This window comes from Erpetoichthys calabaricus, chromosome 9 (genome assembly GCF_900747795.2).
Source record: "Erpetoichthys calabaricus chromosome 9, fErpCal1.3, whole genome shotgun sequence".
Lineage (NCBI taxonomy): Eukaryota > Metazoa > Chordata > Cladistia > Polypteriformes > Polypteridae > Erpetoichthys > Erpetoichthys calabaricus.
The window spans coordinates 40528810-40553758 of NC_041402.2; the positions used below are offsets into that span (position 1 = coordinate 40528810).

The 24949-nt window shown below is 37.0% G+C and overlaps 1 protein-coding gene across 2 annotated transcripts in view; it reads right to left on the reverse strand.

Moving 5' to 3' along the window:
* Window positions 1-535: 535 nt before the first annotated feature.
* The window catches only part of plekhg4 (pleckstrin homology domain containing, family G (with RhoGef domain) member 4), a 120600-nt gene continuing 96186 nt past the window's right edge, over window positions 536-24949 (reverse strand). The window contains exons 15-24 of one of the 2 annotated variants that reach the window (XM_051931670.1): window positions 10723-10972; window positions 7752-7841; window positions 7392-7616; window positions 6475-6645; window positions 6202-6382; window positions 5965-6081; window positions 5162-5428; window positions 2768-2991; window positions 1779-1843; window positions 536-1572 (exon numbers count right to left, since the gene is read on the reverse strand). In XM_051931670.1, coding sequence (XP_051787630.1) covers window positions 1805-1843; window positions 2768-2991; window positions 5162-5428; window positions 5965-6081; window positions 6202-6382; window positions 6475-6645; window positions 7392-7616; window positions 7752-7841; window positions 10723-10972 — 1564 coding nt within the window. In that variant the 3' untranslated portion in view covers window positions 536-1572; window positions 1779-1804. The remainder of the gene's footprint in view (window positions 1573-1778; window positions 1844-2767; window positions 2992-5161; window positions 5429-5964; window positions 6082-6201; window positions 6383-6474; window positions 6646-7391; window positions 7617-7751; window positions 7842-10722; window positions 10973-24949) is intronic. The other variant, XM_051931671.1, reaches the window with a different exon arrangement.

Consider the following 24949-nt stretch of genomic DNA (forward strand, 5'->3'; position numbering starts at 1 on the left):
TTGTGATGTTAGCAATAAAATGAACTTGTAAAGGTAAAAAAAACCCAAAACATATAAATAAACATCCAATTGTTGCAAAAAATGACAGCAAGTAAAGCCCTAATATGAACAACAGGTATGGAAATCGATCGGATAAGCTGATTTGTATTTTCTATAAATAACAGGAGATGTATATTTTGATGCATTCCTGCTTGTCATGGTGGCAGAGACTGTACTACTACTACTGCTGCTGCTGCCATTACTGCTCTCCTCAGCTCATGACACTGTCTACTGTATGGTGTTTCTTTTACCAAACTTAAAACCCTCTTAGAACTTTCTTGAGTCTTTTTCTTTATAATGAAATTTGCCATTTGTACCTTATGAACGACTAAGGTATTTTTCTTTATCTCTCCTCTTCCTTTTACATTTTGCTAAGTTCCATGCTGTGATCAATTTCCTATTGCTTTTCTTCTTTATTCCTAAAACCTTTTTTACAGTCTCTGCATATACCTTCTTACAGTAATTCCAAAAGGCGTCCACAATACTTTAGAAAATATTAAATGCAAAGCAGTTCATCTTTATTGAATACATTTAAATTAACACAGTAAACACTTCCTGCTGCAACTCTAAATGAAAAAAAAAAACACCACCAATTTATTACAGGTTATGAATGGCACTTTACTGAGTCCCTGCTTTGCTAGTTAATACAAATGTAAAAAGATCTGTAACCGTATGACAATCTCCCTAAACCATGGAGCAGCTCAGCTACAAAGTATGGTTTATTTACAAGAATTCAAGAACTGCTAAAAATGATGCATGTGAACTAGTAACATCAAGTGTGCCTTTACAAAATAAAAAAGAAGGCACATCAGAATGTTAGCACAATGTTAATATTTAGAGTGGTATTTGAAAATAGAGTGGTTGCATGCAGTAGAAGAGCTGCATTAAAAAAAACACACAGAAGAAAAAAAAACTAGTGTCTCAGCTTTCCCTCAAATGTTGGAGCAACGATTAGAATGACTTTCTACATGTGCGCTGAATTGAGCCGTGGATATGTAGATTCCAGATTATAAAGATTATAAACTGTACAATACTGTACACATGTTGAGGCTCTTTAGTAAATGTGACACAGAATGTCACCTTACTGTGAACTTTTATTCCGCAAATAATATGAACATGGCGGCCTAACAGTTTACATGTTACTTTGACCAAATATCCACATGTAAACAGTTTACACCTTCTTCCAGTTATGGATTAGAAACTGCAATTAAATTATCTAACAGTGTTCCACTAAAATGATGAAATATAAAAGGAATAATTGAAAACTATTAAAATACTTATGTACAATATATCCAAATTATACACAGCCAAAACGCATTGAGTTCAAACAGATAAACAGAAGAATATGTGCAGTCAGACATTTGTCCTTGGGGCTGCAAAAAAATTCAAAAGCTTGGGCTTCTTCTGGGAGTGCAAATATTCCAAGTACAGTGTTTTTCAAGATTTACCAAAGTCCCGAGGAGTCGATTAAATGCTCTACTTCTCCCAATATGTGGATTCATCACTGTCTTTAAGAGAAGACAAACATCAAACCTAAAAACAGAAAATGCACAGTATTGGCTCAGCATGGTGCAACTAGAGGAAAAAATAAAAGTTTTGCTCTGCTCAGGATAAGACAACATCATTTTTCCAGTATATTGCTTTGAACAATTGCCTGTCTAGCAGAAGGAATACACAAACACAATACAAGACACAGATCGATGCACAGAGTAAAATTAGAAAAGCAACGCCCCACTTACTCTCAACAAAGCCGGGATCCTAGCGCTCACACTACTGTGGATGGGCTTATGATTTGACCTGATTTCTGCAGATGAGACAAGCAGCCATTACAAATGGACTAAATCAAGATGGTTAAGTTATGTTAATAACTTGTCTTAAAATGCACATAAGCATGGATTATTATAACAATAAAAATTAGGGGTTTAATGCAACCTAAAATTATTATGAAAGGCAAGCAGGTTTTGTGATGTCAGTGTGTTTAAATGTGTTAAAGTAAAAGCATAAATTACATTTTATAGACAAAATACACACACATATGCACACATTTTTGGGTCCTAAGTTTCTGTAAATTTTGATTCTGAGGAAATTATCAAATGCAGTTTTACAGGTACAAGACAAAATAAAGAATACACTGAATAAAAACAGAGATACACATTCTTCTAAAAGCAGGTGAGATAATTAAATAAATAATATCTAGTCATGCTTAACGTCAGAAAGTGTCCATGAGAACAGTCCATTATTACACCTAAAATTTGCTTTTGTGAATAAGCTGTTGTATCAGTACTGAGCAATGGGCAAAAGTCAAGGAAAATGTCTCCATCCGCAGGGTATAACTGGTTAACAAATGACCTGAAGAGCATGACTACGGTGTAAACCATACCCTGGTCTCTATGTCTCAATCCAGTTGAGAACCTATGGGAGATCCTGGTGATGTCATCACCAAATGAAAGAATGAAACTGCATCTTTCTACAGAGTAGGTCCACACTGATGGTGTTCTTGTGGCTTGTGATTGCCCAATACCCCTATTATGCCAATTTAGACATGTGTATCCTTTATTATGACAGTAAATGTACAGACCTGTGTGCTCATTACAGGTTACATATCAAGCAATTATGGGGCCAGCCACACATATCATTAATTTCTGATGCAGTGTTCCAACTTTGAACCAAAAGGCTACACAACTATACGCTCTCACTGAATGAATACTATCCCTTTCACTATACTTACAGCTGAAATGTACTGGCTGTTACTGAACTTGGCTTTTTCTTCAAGAGGGGAAGTGGCGCTTGAGCTGTGCTGAGAGGCAGGATAAGAGTAACAGGCCATATCACAGGGAGAGCCAGGTTCCTCTGAAAGGTTCTCAGGAAGTATACTGGACACGCAACCACTGTCTGAACCACTGGAGCCACTGCCAGACATGCAATGTGAGGAAGACTCTGAGCTCTCTGTTGCTGAAAGAACAAACAAGAAATTAGACTGTTTATCCTCAAGGTAAGCCAGTTCTCTTCATAAAAAGAATGTTCTAACATTTGCTGATAACGGTTCTCTAGGTTTTACATATTTCTTTTACTTTTGTGAACCAATTCCAATTAGGAAATTCCAAAATATTTTCATTTTAATTTAAAAGTTCTATCAACTCACCTTACAAACTAAACCCATTTGAATTTCTTAAGATGAATCCCAATCAGTTCTGGTCCATCCAAGATACATAATACTTTAAGTATGTCCTGGGTATGTACTAATGTGCCTTCTCATTGGGCATTCTCACAACATGAATAGATCCCCATGATTTGGAGGAACAGCAGTAATGCTCTGAGATGCTTCAGGATTGTCAAATTCCTCATACTAACACACTGAATAAGCCCAACATCTGTAAACAGGGTGCATGTTTGAGCTCTCCCTGTTGATTACATTCCACAATTCATAATGGAAATGTAGCATGAGCTTGCAGTCACTGCACAGATCCATTAATAAGTCACTAATGAAGGCGTTGAAGATAGCAAACCACTATTTTCTGACATGTAACATTCACATTAGATATGCTGATTCTCATCCTGATTATTATTCCATTAATTGCTCCAATGCACACCCGAGGCCACGGTCAGCTGAGGCCAAAGGAAAAACATCATCCTCAACTCTCAGGCCTCTAAACTGTACAATTTTTAAGCCTTAGTTAAACCTTGATATTCCAGTTATGAAAAAGATACATGTTTATTTGAGTCATAAGCTCACTTTAAAAAGGTAATACTTAATGATAAGGTAGTGGACATGACAGGGAATAAGTATAGGGAGTGAATGTTATGTGAATATGGCCCCAGAACCAAATATGTTTGGCACTTCTCCCAAACAATGGACCAAGGCAAGCAACCAAAAACAGTCTTGAGGACCTGGAAATATATATCCAGAAAAACTTAAAAGAACCCCTCAAAATGTGTGATAGGGCATTGAATTCGTATTTTGTATTATGGCTAGAATATTCCACATCCAAAAAAGCAGTTTCCATTACCAAGTTCTGTTTCATCACAGTCTGTCCCACAATTTCCCATAAAATGCCTAGCATTCAACCTCTCATATATTCCACTGAAATAAATGCAGTGCCAAAACGGTCAGGCCACACAGATATTCCACAGATCTTTGCCGGGTTGAGCCTGATCTGGCTACATGGATTATCCAGCTTCCAGATGATGCTTGCCAGGAAATACCACCCCATAGAACTTGCTCCCTGGAATGGGTCTACGGTATGTATCCCTGTTTCGGATGAAATTCCTCAAGTTTTAAAGGGAATCACAATAGAAGTCTAATTGTGACTGGTCAATAAACTTGACTGGTAAATTTTCAGAAATAATTAAGATAAATATTTTGGCTTCTAGTTGTACTTTGAACTATGCAATCTGCTAGCAGAAGCCACATGAATTCTAAAGTTGTCACTGCCTCATACAAATAGAAAATGCCTAAATGCTAGTTTTTTTTTGATTCAGGAGGTAGGAACAATACCAAGGTGAAGCAGACACAGTGTTAAAGACAGACTTCTCTAAATGGGTATCTTCCCTTTTGTAAGTTGTAAACTTAATCTTTACACCAGTGAAAACCAGCACTAGACCTAACTGCATATGTAATCCATCCTCAAACAATTAGATTTTTAATTTCATTCATATGCTGGCACAGAAAATTGTGGACTGAAGGTAGGCGTATTTAAGGTATTAAAATATGTACAGTACGTGTGTTAGGTTAACTAACAACCCAAAACTAGCCATGTATAATAAAGAGTGAGTGTGTTAATGAAAAAATGCAACATGCAATAGACTGGTGATGTCAGCTGTTGGTTCCTGCCTTACTGTATTGCCCAATATTGCTGGGACAGGCTACAGCCCATTTTCACAGAGAAATGAAATTAAGGTTGTTCAATAAATAAACTGATGAATATCAAATGTATGCATGCTTACTATAGTGCACTATTTAAGGCAACTATTGAACTTTGAACCCCTGGTAAGATGATCTTCAAATACTACATAAAGTACAAGCCCAGTTGTTTTGCTTTCTATTGTTTTTGTGTAAAAATGACTGCGTTAGGTAATATTATACCCAAACTGGAATTATGCTTCATCTGGAACACAAACATACTCATTGAAGGTTGACTGCTTGTCTCATGCTCCTGTTCATCCTCTTCTATACAGGTGCTGATACAGAAAGGTCTGTCAGTTGTAAGGACGCCTCCAGACATCAGTGACTGATTTGTGTACATGTGCAGATTCAATGGCCCCAATAATGATGAGGAGGAAGAACTGTTAATGATAGGGGTTCCAGTTGCTGAAATGGGTGTCTGTGTCCTCTTAAAAGGATCAGAGTGATCAAACAATGACACTGCAATGGAAGCTCTTGTCCTGGCCCCTGAAACAACAGGAGAGCATGTCTAAGAATTAATTAGAATACAAACTTCTCATCAAGGTTCATCAAAAGTATAACATGTTCATAGCTATTTTTTGTACTGTTGGAGACACAAGAAAAGGGTATAAAGTAATATTATCAACTATTGGTATTTTATTGCTAAGTAGGCAGTGACTTAGACTTAAGGACCAAATCCCATAAATAAAACAGATCACCTGTGTGTAAAGCAGCAATAACTGTGAAACTATTAAAGATATTTATTTAACATTTTACTGTTATAACTTTATTATTAATTAAAATATATACTTATAACTAAGTATCCATAACCAATTAATGATGAAAATAACATCGAATTGAAATAAAAAGATAACTTTGGTTGTAAAAGAGGCCTTAAACCTACTGCAAGTGCAAAGCATATACTTCTGTATTAGTATCGCTTTGTTTGAAGGTACAGGGACACTAAACATTAGTCAGTTAATGCCAGGGTTATGTCTGGTACATAATGAGTATATCTGTATAGTAGAGTAATAAAAAATAACCTCTTCCTTTCATGATGTAGTCAATTGCTCTGTCATTGATGGCAGCATCACTTGGCTTAATATCTAAAAATGGCTTATTTCCTACTCCCATCGACACCATTTCTTGCATTCTTATTTCTACAAGAAAAACACAATGCAATAGCTATTGGTAGAACAATATAAATAAAATGTAATATAAACATCTCAAGCAAACTGTTCCTCCATTTGTCTAGCTTAGCATTTTTAAGCATGTGTTACCTTTATTTCTAGTAGCTTGCTGCCACAGTATTTTTGCTACGTCAGTGGTCCAAGCTTGTTTGATTTCAGGTGTACTTGCTTGAAGGACATAGGTTTGATTTTTGGATTTTCTCCTCCTGAACCAGATCTCAAAGCGCATGCCACTTTCCCCACAATTTTCAGTCAGACCAACATCTGCAGTCTAGAACAAAGTACAAAAAAAATAACTTCTGACCAAGTTAAACACTCTAAACACTTTGTTTTTACTTCATAGGGAAAAAGATGATATCTTACTTTAAATGAATGTTTATATATATAGACATCCAGGCCTCCTTCAATTCGCTTGGGTTTGCTGAAAAGAACTAGATCTTCAAATAGAAATACATGTCGTTGGCATTTCTTTCGTCCATACCAAACAGTAAATTCATCCTGTCTGACAAGTTGCCCTTGTTCCTTCAGGTTAACCTATTAAAATGGATCACAAGCATGTAAAAATGCATTCTGGAATGTAAAATACACATACTTTGAAAGTAAAGTAAAATGCCATAAAAATATGCACCTCAAAAGTAAAAAACACTAAAGTCAGTTTAAAAAGGCCCTTGCTCAGAAGTCAGACAGGATTATCTCACTGGAGAAACAAATGCTCAGGTCTATAAGAGGATAGCACTGCAGGTGGTTACCCTCCCACCACATTAACTTTCAAACATTTCCAGACATCCTAGCGCTAATAATTACAACTCTCAGACACCTCTGGAGAAAAAGCAGACAGTGAAAAACACTTTGCTAAAAAGATTTCTACAAAGAAGAGTGTGGAAATGGACTGTACAGCAACTCTTTGATTTTCTCCTCTATACTTCTGCAACCTATTCTGTGTACTTACTAAAAGTAAGGAACTATGTATCCTGTATAGGACTCTCTTACTGGTATAATTTATTCTATAATCAGAAAGCCAACAACATGTAAAGGTTAACTTCTGTATATTTATGTGTATCTTGACTGTTTTCCCTTTCTTCACTTTGGATTAATGAGGACTTTTTTGAGGTTGACTTATAGTTCACATGCACAAACCTGGTAGACACAGTAAAATCCTTTCTCTTTAGGAATATGAGTAAATCAGATTCAAACAGAGTAGTTTGTCTACATCCTATACATCCATGTTTCCATAAGGTAAGAAAAAATATGCAAAAGACAAATGCCGATACTGTACTTACATCACAGTCTCTAATGGCATCCATTGCCAGCAAGTCATTGCCATGGCGAAGCTGAAACTTGACCATTTCTGCTGCAGCTCTGAGGTAACTAAGCTCTTGCTCTTGAGCTTCACTACACTCTTTAAACAGGTCTTTCAAGAGCAACGCATATTTACTCATTCTCTGGATTGGTTTTAGTAGATATGAAGCTAAGTCCATCTTATCTTCCAACTGAAGCTGCTTAAACTGAAAGAAGTAAAAATAAGATAGCAATGAGAAGCCAAAGTGAGGCTTCCTCCATACACTGTGAAACAATATTTTAAGTAACCCATAAAAGCAAATCTGAAAATGAGACTTCACACAAAAAACATCAGCTCTTACCCTAAAAAATATGTTTCCGTGACTGGCCAATAGGGAGTCAGATTTTGGTTTGTTCTTACTGTACAAGGCATACATTCCAAACTGGTCTTGCTATAATTAGTTGAGAAAAAAAAAAAAAACTAAACATTAGTTGTATTATGGCAAACATTCATCAGAGTCATTGAGAGGAAGAAACACATGAGAAAAATTCAGAGTATTCAACATGTAGTACATTATGTTGTAAACTCAATTACATATCATAATTCATTATAAAACATGTCAAAACTTGACAAAGCAAAAGTTTAATTAGGATATACATTTTTTACTTGAGAGACGTTAACCTTTTGTTTGCCTTTAATCATGTTTCTTAAAATGCAAATGACAGACACCACAGAATCTCAACATTAAGAGAGGACTAAACAAAATGAGAAAAAGATCCTTCACACAACAACAATAATTATAAAAAGCAAAGTATACTGGTGTAATGTGGCAGTGGGATCTCAGAATTATCTCCAGTCAAAATCTCCAATGTATGTTTTAAACAGGACCTTTCAAAGGCTGGTTTAAGAGGGAGTACAACCGACAATCGATTAAGTCTCAAATATTTAAACATGTCAAATCCCTCTACGTATCTGTTTGCATTTCCTTCAATTCCTCCTCTAGCCTTTTCACTGCTTCATTCGCAGCATGCCCATGAAAACAAGAGAGGGCTGAAAGTCTCTGCTTTTGTCTAGACCATTTCCCATAGACAAAAGGAAGCCCAACAAAGAAACAAAATATTAAGCTGTTTCATTAGATTTAGAATCCATTTATTAAATATCAGCTGTTTAATCTGCTGAAATGTCAAAAACCATTGGAAAGTTTTACTGGGTTTCATTAACAAAAGAAATTTTATCTGCTTTGAGATTATCATGTAATCATGAATAAAGACACCTTATGTGCTGTAAATGTTTAGAAATAATGAATTTCTATTAACTGAAATTTCTACAAACTCAACAAAATCATACAAACAGAAACACAAACCACAACTTTCATTAGTTCTGTGTAAATTGAGAGAGAAAGCACACTTAAAATAAGAACCTTGTATGCAATGCAGGGTGAAGAGGCCATAAGCAGTATTTTTTGGGGCTGCAAAAATAATTACAATATTGCACACAATGCAACTGATTTTGCAGTAAATTAAATTAAATTAAAAATTTACTTCAGCATAAGAAACATAAAAACTCATGTATTTTAGCTTTCCTTTGAAACAATGATTTTTTTCAAATGCGAGCCAATCTTTTTACAGATGGTATTTGAACTTACTTTTTGTAGTACAGAAAAGTTAAACGATGTAACTAGTTTAGTACATTACATACTCCATCTACCATACTAATCCAGAACACACTTCAGGAAAATGCTTTAATTGTATTATATAATACAGGATTTACTGCTGCCAGTTGTCCACACTGGCATATAAAGTGGCAAAAAACAAGATGTGAGTGTTGCCATCTACCTCCATCATCACTAGGCCATATATTTTGGGAGTGCACTAAATTAAATAAAAAATTCTTTACATACTTCTCAGAGAGCCTTGGTGTCACAATCATACCTAATCCATTAACAGTGATATTTGGTGTACTCCCGGATGGTATTATAGTGCATAAGGATAAATCCATTGTAACAGTGTATACCACACTACTAGCATGCAAACCTATCCTGCTTGACTAGAAGACTCCCAACCCACTTACTATAACTCAGTGGGTAAGCAATGTTCTATATTGTATCAAATTAGAAAAAATAAAATTCTCCATAAGAGGATTCATCCAAAATATTTATAAAAGATGAACAGAGTTCATTAATGCAATTTTAGAAAAAGCATGCTGGGATTGTGACTGACTTTCTTATGCGATTAATTGTTCTATTATTATTTTTTTTCTATGGCGTGATTAAATCTGTCCCACTGCTCATCCCTTATGCTAATTTAAATTTTTGATTGGAGGAAAGAAAAGCAACCCATCCAGAACTTCATCCAGGTGGTTTAACTTTGTCTGCACGCTCTAATTTATTAGTTCTTTCCTACTTTCCTTTCTTATACAATGCTCAAGAAAACTAATTGATTCTTTAAAAAGATAACCTACAGCATGATTTTACTTGACACAGTAAGTGATTTAAGCTTAGCATAATTATAAAGGTAAACCAAACAATGAAGAACACAGGTAAACAAGCTTAAATGTCGAAAATGTAGTTGTGGTCAGGACTTGAATCAGCAGTTGTTGTTATTACATCCCAGACAGGAGGCAAATCTTAACTTTCCCTGCTAGGGATGCCAGAAGGAGACTCAGGCAAGACAGTCCCATGGATTATTCTAGGGATGTGTGTGTAATGGAAGGGCAGTAAGGAATTTATTATAAAATATTACTCATTCCCTACATCTGCAACTGCTGGTGGCAGGAGGTTGTTATTGAAGCTCCTGCAGGGCTGTCTGATCCTTTGTGAAAAAAATCAACTAGCAGTCTGATAAGAATACCTAGGGCTGCGAGATGGGGCTCTGCGCAGGAGATATCAGGTGATTTGTAGTTTTATATCTGACCTGGAAGTGCTTCACAGGAGACCCAAAATTACCTTGAACATACTCTGGGGATAAGACTTGAGAGGCCAATAGCCACTGCTTGTGTGAACAGAGTGGGTGAAGAGTGGACAAGAGTTCATCTGGGAGGAGGACGAGTGGTAAAAGAAGGAAATAAGTTAAACTGACTAGTCTGGGAGAGGTGTGAAGGGGATTTGACTTGTTCCCTTTTTGTATTTTTTGCCTCCAAAGCCCTGTATCCTTGTGTATTGTTACTTCTTTGTTGTAATAAACTGATTATTTTGCATATATTGTGGTTCCCTTGGTGTTCTATTGTGTTTGGAGGTGTGAGCCACAGGATACAGCAGTAATATAATAGATTAAGTGTACCATGAATGGATTTAAACGTCTTCTTATACATATACTCACATCAAGAATACTTACATGCCTTAAGAAGCAATGGCTGACTCGTAACGGGTGGTTGCAACAACTCTCTAGCTCCTTCAGAAAATACTGACTGTGAAAGTCATAGAGCTTCTCCAGGTTGCCAAAGATGATGCTCCGCTTCCCCCGCAGGTCTTGAGGAAGGTCAAAGCGCTCCATTTCAGGAAAGTAGTTGTCAATAATATAGCGCAGTGAACGAACATAATCCCGCTCTGTCATCACCATCTCTTCTATAATGTGTCTGAGTTTGCTGCAATGAGAAAAAAATATTTAGAAGTCATCTTTTTGATATAATTTCCCAGCTTACTTGTTCTTAACATGTATGGTACTGTACAAAAATAATAAAGAGTATGGATTTATCTTTTCAAAGAAATGGCTATAACTGCTATTCATATATGAGAAAAACCTGCACAAAATGAAAGTTAAAATAACTGAGCTAGTGTTGGACACTATATAAACTGGGTACAGTAAGGCTTTTTAATGATTTTAAAATTATTTTGGAGTGAAACACAGTGTTTTACTTTTTATGTAGCCTTAATAAAGAGTAATGGAGTTGGCGTACATAAGCAGAAAATCAGGATTAGATTATATAATTAAAGAAAAAGCTAACAAAGAGCTAAAACTTAATTAAAATAAGCTGTATGAATTGTAAGACCCCTTTCAGATAAAATTATAGTATCACTGAATTATTTTCTCTCCACTCTAATTTTATTTTTTTTCTTTCACACAAAAAACACATGAAAAAAAGAGAGAAAGGAAGAAACACAAAAGAGTACATTTATCCAAAGAGCAAAATGACTAGAAGGCTTACAGCAATTCAATAAGGATAAGGGTTATGTAAAAAGAAATGATAGGTGAGGACGTTATGAGCTGCAATGTTGAAAACTCCAAGTTGCTGTTTGTAGAATTCATTTATTTTTAACATTGTATGTTATATACAGAACATTGCTTTACCATTGTGCATACAGATTAGAATACTGTGATATGAGCAAAATAAGATGGTGATTATGTAATGAGGCTACTTCCAATGTAATATTTGGCAGATTAAGTATAAAGATATTTATATACAATATAATGTTTTTTGCAGTTAATAATAAAAATGCATTCTGTCAAGGGATGGCTTCTATTTATCATTTGAGAATCTAACAATTACATTTCCTTCAATGGAAAATGGGTTGCTAGGCTCTCAGTTTACTTAGTGATTAAATCTGTATAGCTGTATTTTGTCAGATGATGATCAGGTCAAAGTGTATCACAATGATCTGATGCCAATCGAGACAGACCAGGCAACAGAACCATACTGTGTGATTGACTTTTGTGGCTTGAACTGTGCATGAACAAGCATGTCTCATTCGTCATTGAATAATGAGGGACTGATATTATCTGTGCGGTAAGTTAATGTAAACGTTAGTTAAGTCCGCACACATATGCCAATGAGATTAGAAAAGTTAAATACGTTACCAAAATTTGACTTGTCTTCTAATGGATGTGAATGTAACTTCGTTGATGGATATACTGTATGAATTATGGTATATGAAAATGTAAATGAACAAAACTAAAAACTAAGCTGGCTTTTAAATAGTTTACATACAATTAAATGGTGCTAAATTTAATAAAATAATGAAAAAATATACAGTACGGGACTTGGGCTCATCAATAAACTTAACATATTTATGTCCCGTAATTGTATCAGATCCATTCCCTTACTTCTGTCCCACTTTATTATTAGCCATTATTACTGGACTGAATTCAGGATTTATCACAGAAATTTCCCTGAATAACATGATTTGTGGTATTAGTTAAGAATAATCAGAGCAAAATCAAAGATAAACAAAATATTAAACAAAATAATAAAGGTGGTAGTTTGTATATTTTACAATCTTCCAGGGGTTGGCAAGCTTTGAATGGAAAGTATAGAAAGTTGTGTTCATGAATTAGCACAGATCAATGTAGGTACTGGACTGAACATATAGTATGTTGACATATAGTAATTTAATATCTTCATGTTCTTCATTTGACATTTTACTATATGTTATTTTATTGAATGTAACTCAAAGGCTTTTTATATGCCTATATTCAAATAACAACTAAGGCAAACATCAGCTCAACTTTGATATATAACTAAGATTTGTTGTTAATTAGCCCGGAACTGTATTCAAATAACAACTAAGGCAAACATCAGCTCAACTTTGACATATAACTAAGATTTGTTGTTAATTAGCCTGGAACTGTACAAGTAAGATTCAACATATTGTACTTACACTAAGATATTTGCCTAGCTGTTTTAATCTAGTCACAGAACAATCAAGTGATATAACATTTCTGCGTATATGCACTAAGGCAATGAATGCATTAAACATGTCAAAACAAGACGGGTAAGTAACAGCAACTTAAAGCTTCCTGGCATCCCACAGATGCCCCCACAGCATAAAAAGGAAATGACTCCATCAGTACACCCATACGATTAGGTAACAGATACGTCCACCCTTTGCATCCTTACAGCCCGACTTGCCACAGAAATGTTGTCAGACAACTGAAAGTATTTCTTAGAAGTCTAAAAAATCAATGGAAACCTAAGTAACTATTAAAATATAACAGGGTGTTGTTATGAACAGAAACTAAGCCATTGAACCAAAAAAATCTAGTATTAAGATCAGCACTTGTTAAAGTTGACTGACTTTTTTGTTGGATAAATTAAAATAATACATCTGAAATATTCTTAAAGCCATATAGTATTTACTGAAGAATATTAGTATTTTTTCCCAATCCACTGTGTGTTTCAACGTCTTAAAGGAGACAACTATTACACAAGAGATGATGGAGTCAAGCAAGGAAGGTGAATTCATTTAGTCACAGGAAGTACTCCTGTCATATCACCCTGAGAAAGCTTCATTCTGCATTTATGTGACTTGTAATATATGTGGCCAGATAAGGTTTGTGCCTTTTCTTGGAGGGCCTCACAAAATGCATAATGAAAGCTCTCTCAGAGTTAAGTTTTATTCTAAATATATCCACCAAAAATAGCCAGGTAAGCTCCCTAAAAAAAATCAAGAAAATTATATTACACAGACAATACTTTCCTCATGAACACCTCTAAAGAATATACAGCATAAGAGTGAAGGCTGACTAGAAAACCAAAACAGTTTACACCTTGGAATGATATTATACTGTATCTAGCAGAGGTGAGCTAATGCATCACATTTTAGAACTGCTTTTGGTTAACTCTCATTATTTATCTCATATGACCATAACCTAATCCTAAATTATGCTGTAGGTTTTTGTAGAGGAAATGTCTAAAATTACCATTTTACACAATAATATCCAGTGGTTCCTTTTTCAGTGCAGCTGAAGACGCTACATGTCCAGTGTTTGCATCGTCAAAGGGCTGATCAAGTCAAAAGCATACTGGAGTGTCACAAAACAAAATACGAGTGTTCATAAAAAAAGGGGCTACATTAGTTAAATGAGAGGCTCTCAAAAATTGGGCAGAAAGAAGCAAAGACTGGACTGGCCAGAAAGCAGTACTGTATAAGCTTGAAGATTTTTCCTACGATGTGCTCAACACTTATCTGAAAACTCAATCTAAAAGGAAAAATAAAATATGCTACACACCATAAATCATTTGAATCAGCATTTTAGTAGGTGTGACAAAGAGGAAGGCTGTGTTGAGATTCACCAAAATTGAGTGAGGTGCGTTGTCAAACGTTTCCACGGTGCAATTGATGTTTTGCAGTCTGCCATCATTTGTAGGTCATTTATTAGTTAGTGCTACACTTTTATGATATACAGTAACAGTAAACGTCACCTGTGAAGGAGCTGCAGAAATGTGCGTTCTTGCAAGTTTCTTGCTGTGGGCAGAGTGTTTGTAAAGGTGAATAACTTTTACTAAGAGAATGAAATTGGAACCTTGCAATAATCCATTGCGAAGGACAAGGTCTAGTATTGATTTTTGTGCAAGCCCTAATCATGAAACATCACTGATTTGGAGGTTTGACTGACATTTTTCTCAGGGTGGGACAAGCGGGACTAAACTGATTGCAACACTTGGTGTTTACACTCTCCTGGTGGCAGTCCTGACAGAAGTACAGCAATTTTAACTATGTGGCACATCTGTGTTTGAACTGTAGTGCAGGTGCTATCGGGGGACAAAGCTCACCGACTATGTTTCATTGCTTAGCAGCTCTTCATGGTGGTCTCCAAACTCCTTCATAGTGTGTCATTTCCTTGCACTGCTTGATGCTTTGCAGGATACCCCAATTACCTAATCTTCAATCAAGTGTCTAACCTTCATAGGACACATTTACAAGACATTTCAGATTTATAAAGGCAAATTGCTCATTTATATTTAAATGTTATGAGTTAAAGCTCATTTTTTTGATTTCAAGGACTACATGTGGTTCAAAAATTAGAAATTCATCTTCAAGTGTGATATTACTTTTGTAGAGAGTAAAAACATAAATCAAAGTTCTTCTAAGTGTGTGGGACATAGAAAGGTTGGTAGTTACTAGAATAGAGCAAGGAGAAAAACTTATTATGAGGGTATTAATGAAACCAGAAAAACATGATCAGAAATGTGAATATAAATTTTACTTTATCTCTTACTCTTTTGCCTTACCTAGATTTGTGGTAAAGAGTTATGGAAAGCAGCCTGCCACAACCAGAAAGTTTCACGAAAAAGGTAATGTTTTGTTCTATGTAGGACTGAATCACCCAAAGCTGTCTACCAAATGGTAATGGATCAAACTGAGATGTCCAGAGTGTGTTAGGTCTCTGCTGAAGCTGGTAGCATTCTTCTTCAATTAGGCTAACACTTCCCAATGATTCTCTGTGCCACTTTCACTGCACGATGCAGATCTTTCCGCTTGGCAGCTGGCGTACCACACACTCAAGAGTAGGTAAGGATTCTCTCAGTGGTGATGAGGCAGAAGCTCACCACAAGTTGTTGAGCAAGTTGGGCCTGTTTCAGTTTCCTAAGGAAGTATAGTCTTTGCTGGACCTTTCACACAAGGTAAGAGGTGCTAGGGAGCCATGTCAGCTGTTTCACTGTGTAAACTCCAAGGAACGTCATGCTCTGCACATATTCCACTACTTCTTTATAAATGTGGAGGAGGAGGAAGTGATCTGTGTTCCTAGTTATTCTGAAGTCTACGATGATTTTTTACGATTGTTTTGGTGGTGTTTAGGATTATGTTCTTGTCATTACACCACTCAGGCAGGTGTTCTACCTCATTCCTGTAGGCCTAGATTACTCCAACTATTGTGGTGTCATCAGCGAATTTATTTGTTGGATGGGTGACTGAAGGTGCAGTCAAAGGTAAGTAGTTCCCATGTTCAGGATTAGAGTGTAAGTAGTTCGCAAACCTCACACACTGTGGACTTTCAAGAGGAAGTCTATTACTCAGGACTTATTATTAAGTTCTTTGAGGGACTATGGTATCGAATGCAGAGCTACGGTCCACAAATAGGATTCTCATGTAGATGTTTAGTTGTTATAGGAGTGTCAAAACCATATGTAGTGCAATTAACACTGAATCCTCTGTAGACTGATGGTATTCCAGATCTGAGGAAATGAGGATCTAATGTGTGACAGCACTAATGTCTCAAAACACTCTATAATTATTGGAGTGAGAGCAACTGGGTGATAGTCTATTAAACACTTCACTCCCAACTTCTTGGGCACGAGAATAATTGTGGAGGATTTAAGGCATACTGGAACAGCAGCATATTATAATGAGAGGTTGAATATATTAGTAAACACCTCTGCTAACTGATTTGAGCATACCTTCGATGTTTGTCCAGACACTCCATCTGGTGCTGCTGCTTTGCTGGCATCACTTCAATGCAATGTGCATCTCATACAGTGGTGTTGTAGGACCAGCAAATTCTCTCCTACAGATGATGCAGTAAAAGAGCAGCCCCACTGTTTTAAGTGTCAAAAAAGGCAAAAAACTATTTCAGGACATCAGGCAGGCTGGTGTCATCGCTAGACTGCAGAGTGCCGACGTTGTATTCCGTCAATGCCTTAACTCCATTTCACATACTGCATGGTTGGTTGTTCTCAAGGTGTTGCACCATGCACTGCTCAGATTTGAGCTGATCATCCTTGATGCTTGTCTTGAGGGTTCCTTGTTCTTCTGTGTAAGCATGTTTGTCTCCCAACCTAAAAGCCACATCTTGTTCTTTAAGCAGTGCCCATATGTTGTTATTTATCCTTGGCTTTTAGATGGTAAACACTCTTATTTTTTTGTGAGAATATTCCCACTGCAAAAATTTATTTATCATGTGGCTTACAAGTTAAGGAACGCCTATCAAAATGTCTAACCTTCCAGGTAAAACAATGCACCCCTAACCACAGTCTCCTATTTAGAAGGTCAAGAAAATATTTTAAGTACCATCTATATAAAGTAGTGCCTCGTACTTCAAACAATTCTAACTTTGAATGTTCCAGAGTTCGACTCAAGAGAAATTCAATCTGGAGTTCAAACAATGCTTTTATGTTCGAACTGCATGCACAGTGAAAAAATGCAGCAGCAGATCTGTTGTGTGCCAAGTCGTCTTTTTGGTCTTGCTGTGAAAGCATCCCTTGCGTTACGTTATGCCTGTGTATTTTCAGTGCTTTTTTCACTTTATTTTTGGTGTGTTTGGTTATATACATAAACCCATCTATTAACCAAGGCATCCAAGAAGAGTGTAGAATCCTAAGAGGAAGCTTGTAGTATCGACGATTGAGGTGAAAAAGGAGCATATCGCAAAGCATGAAAGTAGTACATGTGTGGCCGATCTGGTGGCCATGTTTAAGATACCGAAGCTGACTTTGCTTCTAAACAGCAACCTTTCTCTTCCTCTCCACCAATCACACGGTATATCACCACTCCTCACAAAGGTACATTTTATTATGCAGTATTTACGTATATTATTTATTGTTTTGTGTTTTAATTTATTATTTAGGGCATTTAATTGTGTTATTTTTACCTTAAATGATGTGGATTTGTTCTTTAAATTTATCTAAATGGGTACTGTTTAGGGCAGGGGAACGGATTAATTCACTTTCTATTATTTTTAATGAGGAAAACTGATTCGGACTTAGAATAATTCAGAGTCTGAATGGCCTCCTGAAAAGAATTGCATTAGAGGATAAGCTTAATACTAATTTTAACGCAAAACCCCAAAAAATGCTGAACAGTACAACAATTATATTCACAATTATATAGAGCAATAATTAAAACACACAGTCATATACAATAGTCAAATGTACTTAATTTACAAACCCCATTTTCAAAAAAGTCCAAAGAAAAGTTTGTTGAAAAACCAACAATTAGTTTCTTCAGAAATGGGGATGTGACCCAGTGGTAAACTTGCCTTCTGTCCCAGCGTTTTTGGAATGTGCTGTAGACATCAATTTCTAAATTTGTTTATGTTTAACAAATAGAATTAAGTTTGTCAGTGAAAACAATGAAAATCTTTCCTTTGTCCTTTTGCCTGTTAAATAAAGGTTCATGTGAATTACCAAATTATAGATTTTAACTTTTATTGCAACTTTTTTGGAAATTTTGTAATGACATGAGTTTAATATATCTTTGTTATAGTCAACCTGTTACATTTGTGAGTGCCGGCATGGATTTACTGGTATCCCGACTGGGACAGAGGATAATTTTCTAACTAGCCAGGAGGCTGTAATGGAAGAACCTCAGGAAGCATTAACCAACTGAGAGGATCCTCAGTTCCTATTCCAGTCAGGATGAACGAATAGCGGATGGATGGGGGAAGGTTGGATATTATGAACAATTCATTCCCCAGCATGACAAATGGCAATATTTTCCTCAGTGTTGGTTCCAACTTGGACACCTGCACGGTTTCCTGGGAATTGAAGTGATGAAGGGCAGCCCTGCCAGTGACCTTGGGTACTGCTAGGGTGTGTGGCAGGAGGAGAACCTTCCTGCTTCGCGCAGCTTACGTGTGGCTTGAAAGTGATTTCGACATGTAATAATACTGTGGTACCAGAAATGCTCCTGCTCTTCCTCATACAAAGGATCTGGAATTGGAAGAGGAGCTGAGCAACACTTATCTACTTGGGAATAAGTGGGAAAAGAATAACATTTCTGTGCTATATGGTGCTGTGTGAATCAAGATGAAGCCTGTTAAAACCCTTTGCTTAATAAAAAAGTTTAGTTTTAAGCCCAGGACAGTGTGTGTGAAGTTGTGTTTGCAGCACCCCCTACTGGTCAAACAATATACAGTAATCCCTCCTCCATCGCGGGGGTTGCGTTCCAGAGCCACCCGCGAAATAAGAAAATCCGCGAAGTAGAAACCATATGTTTATATGGTTATTTTTATATTGTCATGCTTGGGTCACAGATTTGCGCAGAAACACAGGAGGTTGTAGAGAGACAGGAACGTTATTCAAACACTGCAAACAAACATTTGTCTCTTTTTCAAAAGTTTAAACTGTGCTCCATGACAAGCCAGAGATGACAGTTCCATCTCACAATTAAAAGAATGTAAACATATTTTCCTCTTCAAAGGAGTGCCCGTCAGGAGCAGAGTCTGTCAGAAAGACAGAGGAAAGCAAACAAATCAATAGGGCTGTTTGCTTTTAAGTATGCGAAGCACCGCGGCACAAAGCTGTTGAAGGCGGCAGCTCACACCCCCTCCGTCAGGAGCAGAGAAAGAGAGAGAGAGAGAGAGAGAGAGAGAGAGAGAGAGAGAGAGAGCCAGAGAAAATCAAAAATCAATACGTGCCCTTTGAGCTTTTAAGTATGCGAAGCACCGTGCAGCATGTCCTTCAGGAAGCAGCTGCACACAGAAGGTAGCAACGTCCCTATCGTCTAGGTGTGCGAACAGCCCCCCTGCTCACACCCCCCTACGTCAGCGCAAGAGAGAGAGAGAGAGAGAGAGAGAGAAAGTAAGTTGGGTAGCTTCTCAGCCATCTGCCAATAGCGTCCCTTGTATGAAATCAACTGGGCAAACCAACTGAGGAAGCATGTACCAGAAATTAAAAGACCCATTGTCTGCAGAAACCTGCGATATATATTTAAATATGCTTACATATAAAATCCGCGATGGAGTGAAGCCGCGAAAGGCGAAGCGCGATATAGCGAGGGATCACCGTATACAGTAATACAAGTATATATACAGTACTGTATGTTGTGTGACTGTAGCATTAAATTATATCTTTCTTGAGATATAACATTATGTATTAATTAAAATGTGTAAAAGTATAAGAACATTTTCACTATGATTGCATTATAGCTATGTAGTTCATTAACCAAATATTCTGAATGACTGCATATTAGTTTTTTCTAAAACCTTTTGAAAAAACATGTACACACATCAAAAATATGAGCTTATCTGGATTGAAAAATATAGGCAAGTATTTTAAGGCTTTGTCTTTTTTTCCTTCAGCATACGCATATTCTTTACTTATACTGAACACTTTAAAAGAAGTACTAAGATACTGAAGCACTAAGAACAGTGCTATAAAGGAAATTTTTTCTATAATTAACCAAACTTTTCCATATGAAGGCTGGTTTCTTAAAGACATATTTCTCTTCTCCTCATGGAAAAGTCATTAGTGGGGATTTTTAAAAGGGATACTTTCTAATGACAAAATAGTGGTTATGAAAACTCTAGCTCACTTGACTTGGATAGCTATGACTACTGTTTAAATCCAAGAGAGAATATGGTTTAGATTAAATTTTTATCTTTATGTGTAACTAGGCAAAACTCCTGACACAGGTTTTACAGAGTCCTTTTATTAGTGGGCTACAAACTAAAAGAGCTGGTCTCTTTTTTATTTCTGATGTGGTTTGTGCTTTTATTATCTCTTTTTTCTACTGCTTTTATGAGACCACAGCTTGATAAAAAATCACAGAAGGGAGATACAAAAAATTTGAAGAAAAATGTGTGTTACATTATGTGTTTGCATTTTTTTATATCTCTTACAGCATTTTCCTGTAATTCCAGTTAAAGTTATAAGGATATTTCACAACAGATAATTTGCAATTTCACAAACTATTGGTAAAAGTTGCTGCATTCATGCCACACATAAATCTTCTTCCAACAGTCATGTTTACTGGTGGTCTCCACAGTGGTGAGGTGTTTAATGCTGCAGCGTCACAGACCCAGAGTTTTGATTTTAAATACTGAACCAACAAGGCACTGTTTTTGTGGTGAATACATATGTTCTCCCATATACGAAAGACATTTGCTTGACTAACTGACAATTCCAGACAGGCCCTGTATGACTGAGTGTGAGTGTGTACAGTTTGCCCAGCAATAAACTGATAATCCAATAAGGACTGGTTCCTGCCCTGTGCCTGATGCTTTCTCAGCATCCCAGAACTGGATTAAAAGCAGGTTTGATAATCGCTGGATGCATGGATGTATGTATGTATATTGATTGCTATGCTGATTCAGAATAGGGAGAACTGATGGGCTGCCATAGTAGGGAGAGGTGTCCAAGTGATATTTGAGGATGATATAATGATGAACTTCACGCAGCCCTGTAGGTGTGGGTTGATGAGCCGGTGGTGCAGTAAATTTAGTATATGCAAACAAAAACACATCAGTTAAACAAAAGATTTTCTGATTGTTGCTGTATTATTTTTTTTCTTCTTGTTTTCGTTAACCATTCATGGACACCACAATAAAAATACTTCAGGTCTGCATCTTCTTCAAGTGTTAGAGAGGGGGTGATGGATACTGTATCAGTTTTGTGTGTCTGCCTGTTAAGTCTATAGTATGGTAGACTGTTTCATTTTGCTAAAACTTGAGATCTTTTTGCTCACTGAAAGTGCAAATATAGTGCAGATAGTACAGTTAATAAAAAGGGGAAAATGATCCCTACAGCTGCTTAGAATTTAGAATCTTAAATGTAGTTAAACATGTGAGGTCCAAGAATGTTATTTTTGCTATTACTGGTTAAGCCATTGTATTAAAAAAGGCCATGTTTCACTGTTGTATACATGTCAGCTGTGCCTTGTCTCACATTTATAATGCAATAGCAATAACAATTTAAAGGATAAGTACAGAATTTGCTGATGTATTTTTCACAACCAAGGAGTACTGGCATTTGCTAGTGATACTTGCTTGGGTAAGTGAAGCTCAACTTAATAGCTTCATAAGCAACAATATTCTTGACCGGCCAAGTAGAGGACAGTTGTGGTCAAAGGGGCAGCAGTCTAAGTACAAAACATGTCTTTAAACCTAAATACTTACATTATTTTTTAAAGCTTCTAAGCTGTTTCAGATCAAATGAAGCTTTAACATATTTCACATAGTCGAAGACTCCATTTGTTAACATAGATTAAAAAAAAGGAAAAATGGATTAAATGTGATTGAGTGATTAACTGTAATCCATATTACTAACCGAGAATGCTACACCGGATGGACGCAGGGACATCCGGCCATGGGCCGTAGCCGCAAAAAGACGTACTGCGCAGGCGCCCCAAGAAATGAGGGGCCGCGAGAGGCGGATGAGGGGCCGCGAGAGGCGGACAAGACCACAGAATAAAGGAGTCAAAGAAATGAGGCGCCGTGAGCACAGAAAAAAGGAAAAGGCACAGAAAAAAGTAGTCAAACGCAGGCGCCGCACAGCGCCACACGAAACCCATTGCACACGAAACTAGCACACAAAAAAAAAAGAAGACGCTCGTGCACAACAGCAAGGCCCCCCCCCCCCCCCCTACAGGCACCAGACGGGACACACACCAAGAGGGGGATTCAACAAGCCCCTGGAACACAAAAAAAAAGAACACAAAACCACCCCACACACCCTACAAGCAACGGACGGGATACACACAAAGAGGGGGATTCAACAAGCCCCTGGAACACAAAAAGAAAGAAGACGCTCGCGCAACAACAATCCTCAGCCATAACCCAATACTCATCAATAAGAAGTGACACCCAAAGCCACATTAGGCAGCATAGGTGTCAGCATAGGTGGATCTCCTTACAATAAAGCACTATTAACCATTCAACTGCAGAAAAGGCTCCATATTAACAGTGAGTGCGATCCTCCTTATTACTTATCCATATTTCGCATGCTGAGGAACAAACAAGTCATGAATACATGGTCACGGGTACAAAACGATTCGGATCGGATAACGGGACCAAACACACGAACACGAATGAAACAACAAAATACACGGCGGCGCATACAACGCGCTTCGGAAACTCCGGGAGAAAAAATGTCTCGGATCAAAAAACGCAAAGCTCAAGTAACCCCGTTACAGAGACGTGCCCAAATGGACAGACACAATGAACGTAGACGCATACAGCGCGCGTCTCAAAGTGCTGCATCGAAACAAGCACGATTTCAAACCGAAAGAGCTTGCGTCTCAGACATACAAAAAAGGGAGCGAAGAGACAGAATAAATGAACGCAGACGTGTACAACGCGCATATGAACTGCCAGAAAACAAGCAAGCAAGACTCCAAAAGCAGAAAGCTCAACTGACCGACATACAAAAACGGACAAGGCTCGATGCATGACGTAGACTGAAACGGACTTTTCGCAAAGCGGAGGCGAGTCAATTAAATCTGAATTTCCACTTAGAATATTTGAAGACTATTAACCCGGCCGGAATACCACAACACAACCTTACCCTTAAAAACGGAACAATAATCATGCTATTAAGAAACCTTAACACTAAACAGGGTTTATGCAATGGCACACGGTTAGTTGTCAACACCATGACACACAATGTTATTCAAGCAACAGTTCTTACAGGATCACATGCTAGCAATACTGTTCTCATTCCTAGAATTGACCTTACGAGTTCTGACCTAGAATTACCTTTTACATTGAAACGCCGACAGTTCCCCATTAAACCTGCATTTGCCATGACCATCAACAAATCACAAGGACAAACCATGGACAAGCTTGGCATCTACCTCTCTGAACCCGTTTTTGGATATGGACAACTTTATGTTGCCTTCTCACGTGTTCGACGTTCATCTGACGTTAAAGTTAAAGTTATAAATAATCCATGCCAAGGAAGACTCATTCAAGGACAAGACACCATCTTTACTACTAATGTTGTATACAAAGAAATATTCCAATAAAACATTACTCTATGCCAAACACTCTATTTGTTATTTCTATAGGCATCATCCAAACCTGCACACTATTCTATATCTAATTCATACATCTCACTCTTTGTCATGCCCCAACGCCAGGGGTTGGCGAGCGAAGCGAGCAGGGGGCGGAGCCCCCTAGTATCTGATCTATCTTGAGAGGGTTTGCTAATAAATGACTTTGACCAATAAAGCAATAGTACCATCTGGACACCGCAGTTGTAATTTAACCAGAGGTTGATTCTCAGCATGCACCATGTAAAGAAGCAATTTAAATATATGAGGTATTGAACAATGGCCAATATATACAAATTAATATTTAAACAATCTCTTTTCTTACTGTACACACAAATAAAGATTCTAATATTTCAAAATGTACATGCATTTAACCCTTCTGTTTATTACTGACATCACAATATTAATATACTGTGAATTTCCAGCTGATATATAAACAGTAGAAGCACTTATTAATAGTTTGCAAGCTCTATATATTTAACTAACTGTTGATTATATGTAGCTAGTTGCATATATATCTTTTGGCAAAAACTATGGGTAGTGATTATTCTTACAATCTAAAAATATTCAGAGACCTCCAGGCTAAAACACAAAACCATATGTATATATAAAATGCCAAAGTCAGTCTGTGTGTCTGTGATTACTCGTGAACTGATAGGGCTGGAAATTTGATCTTTGTCTTAATTGAAACCTTTTGACACAATATGTGCTGGAAATTCAAAAATATTGAGGTGGCGGAAACCTGTAGCCATTACCTGTGGTCATGTCTTTGCAGCAAAAGTGATTGAGAAAACAAATGATTACCACCACAATGGCAGAAAGAAAAACAACAGCAGCGACATCTGCTGAGCATCAAGCACATTGCAGAAAGCGATTAAGTGATGAAAAACAAAAAAGAATAAGAAGACAAGATGCAGAAGCACATATACAAGCACAAAGTACTTCTGAATATACCCAGATATGTTCTGAAAAATTCAAAAACTTTTAGGCCATGACAACCTAGTGGCCACTTTACTGGTGGCCAGAAAAGTTTAGTGCAATAAAAGAATAGTCCCCACAAGCCCTTATATTGATAATCCCTCAGGACACAGTACATGCTTGTTCACAATTCACAATCAAGTGTAAATATTGCGTTT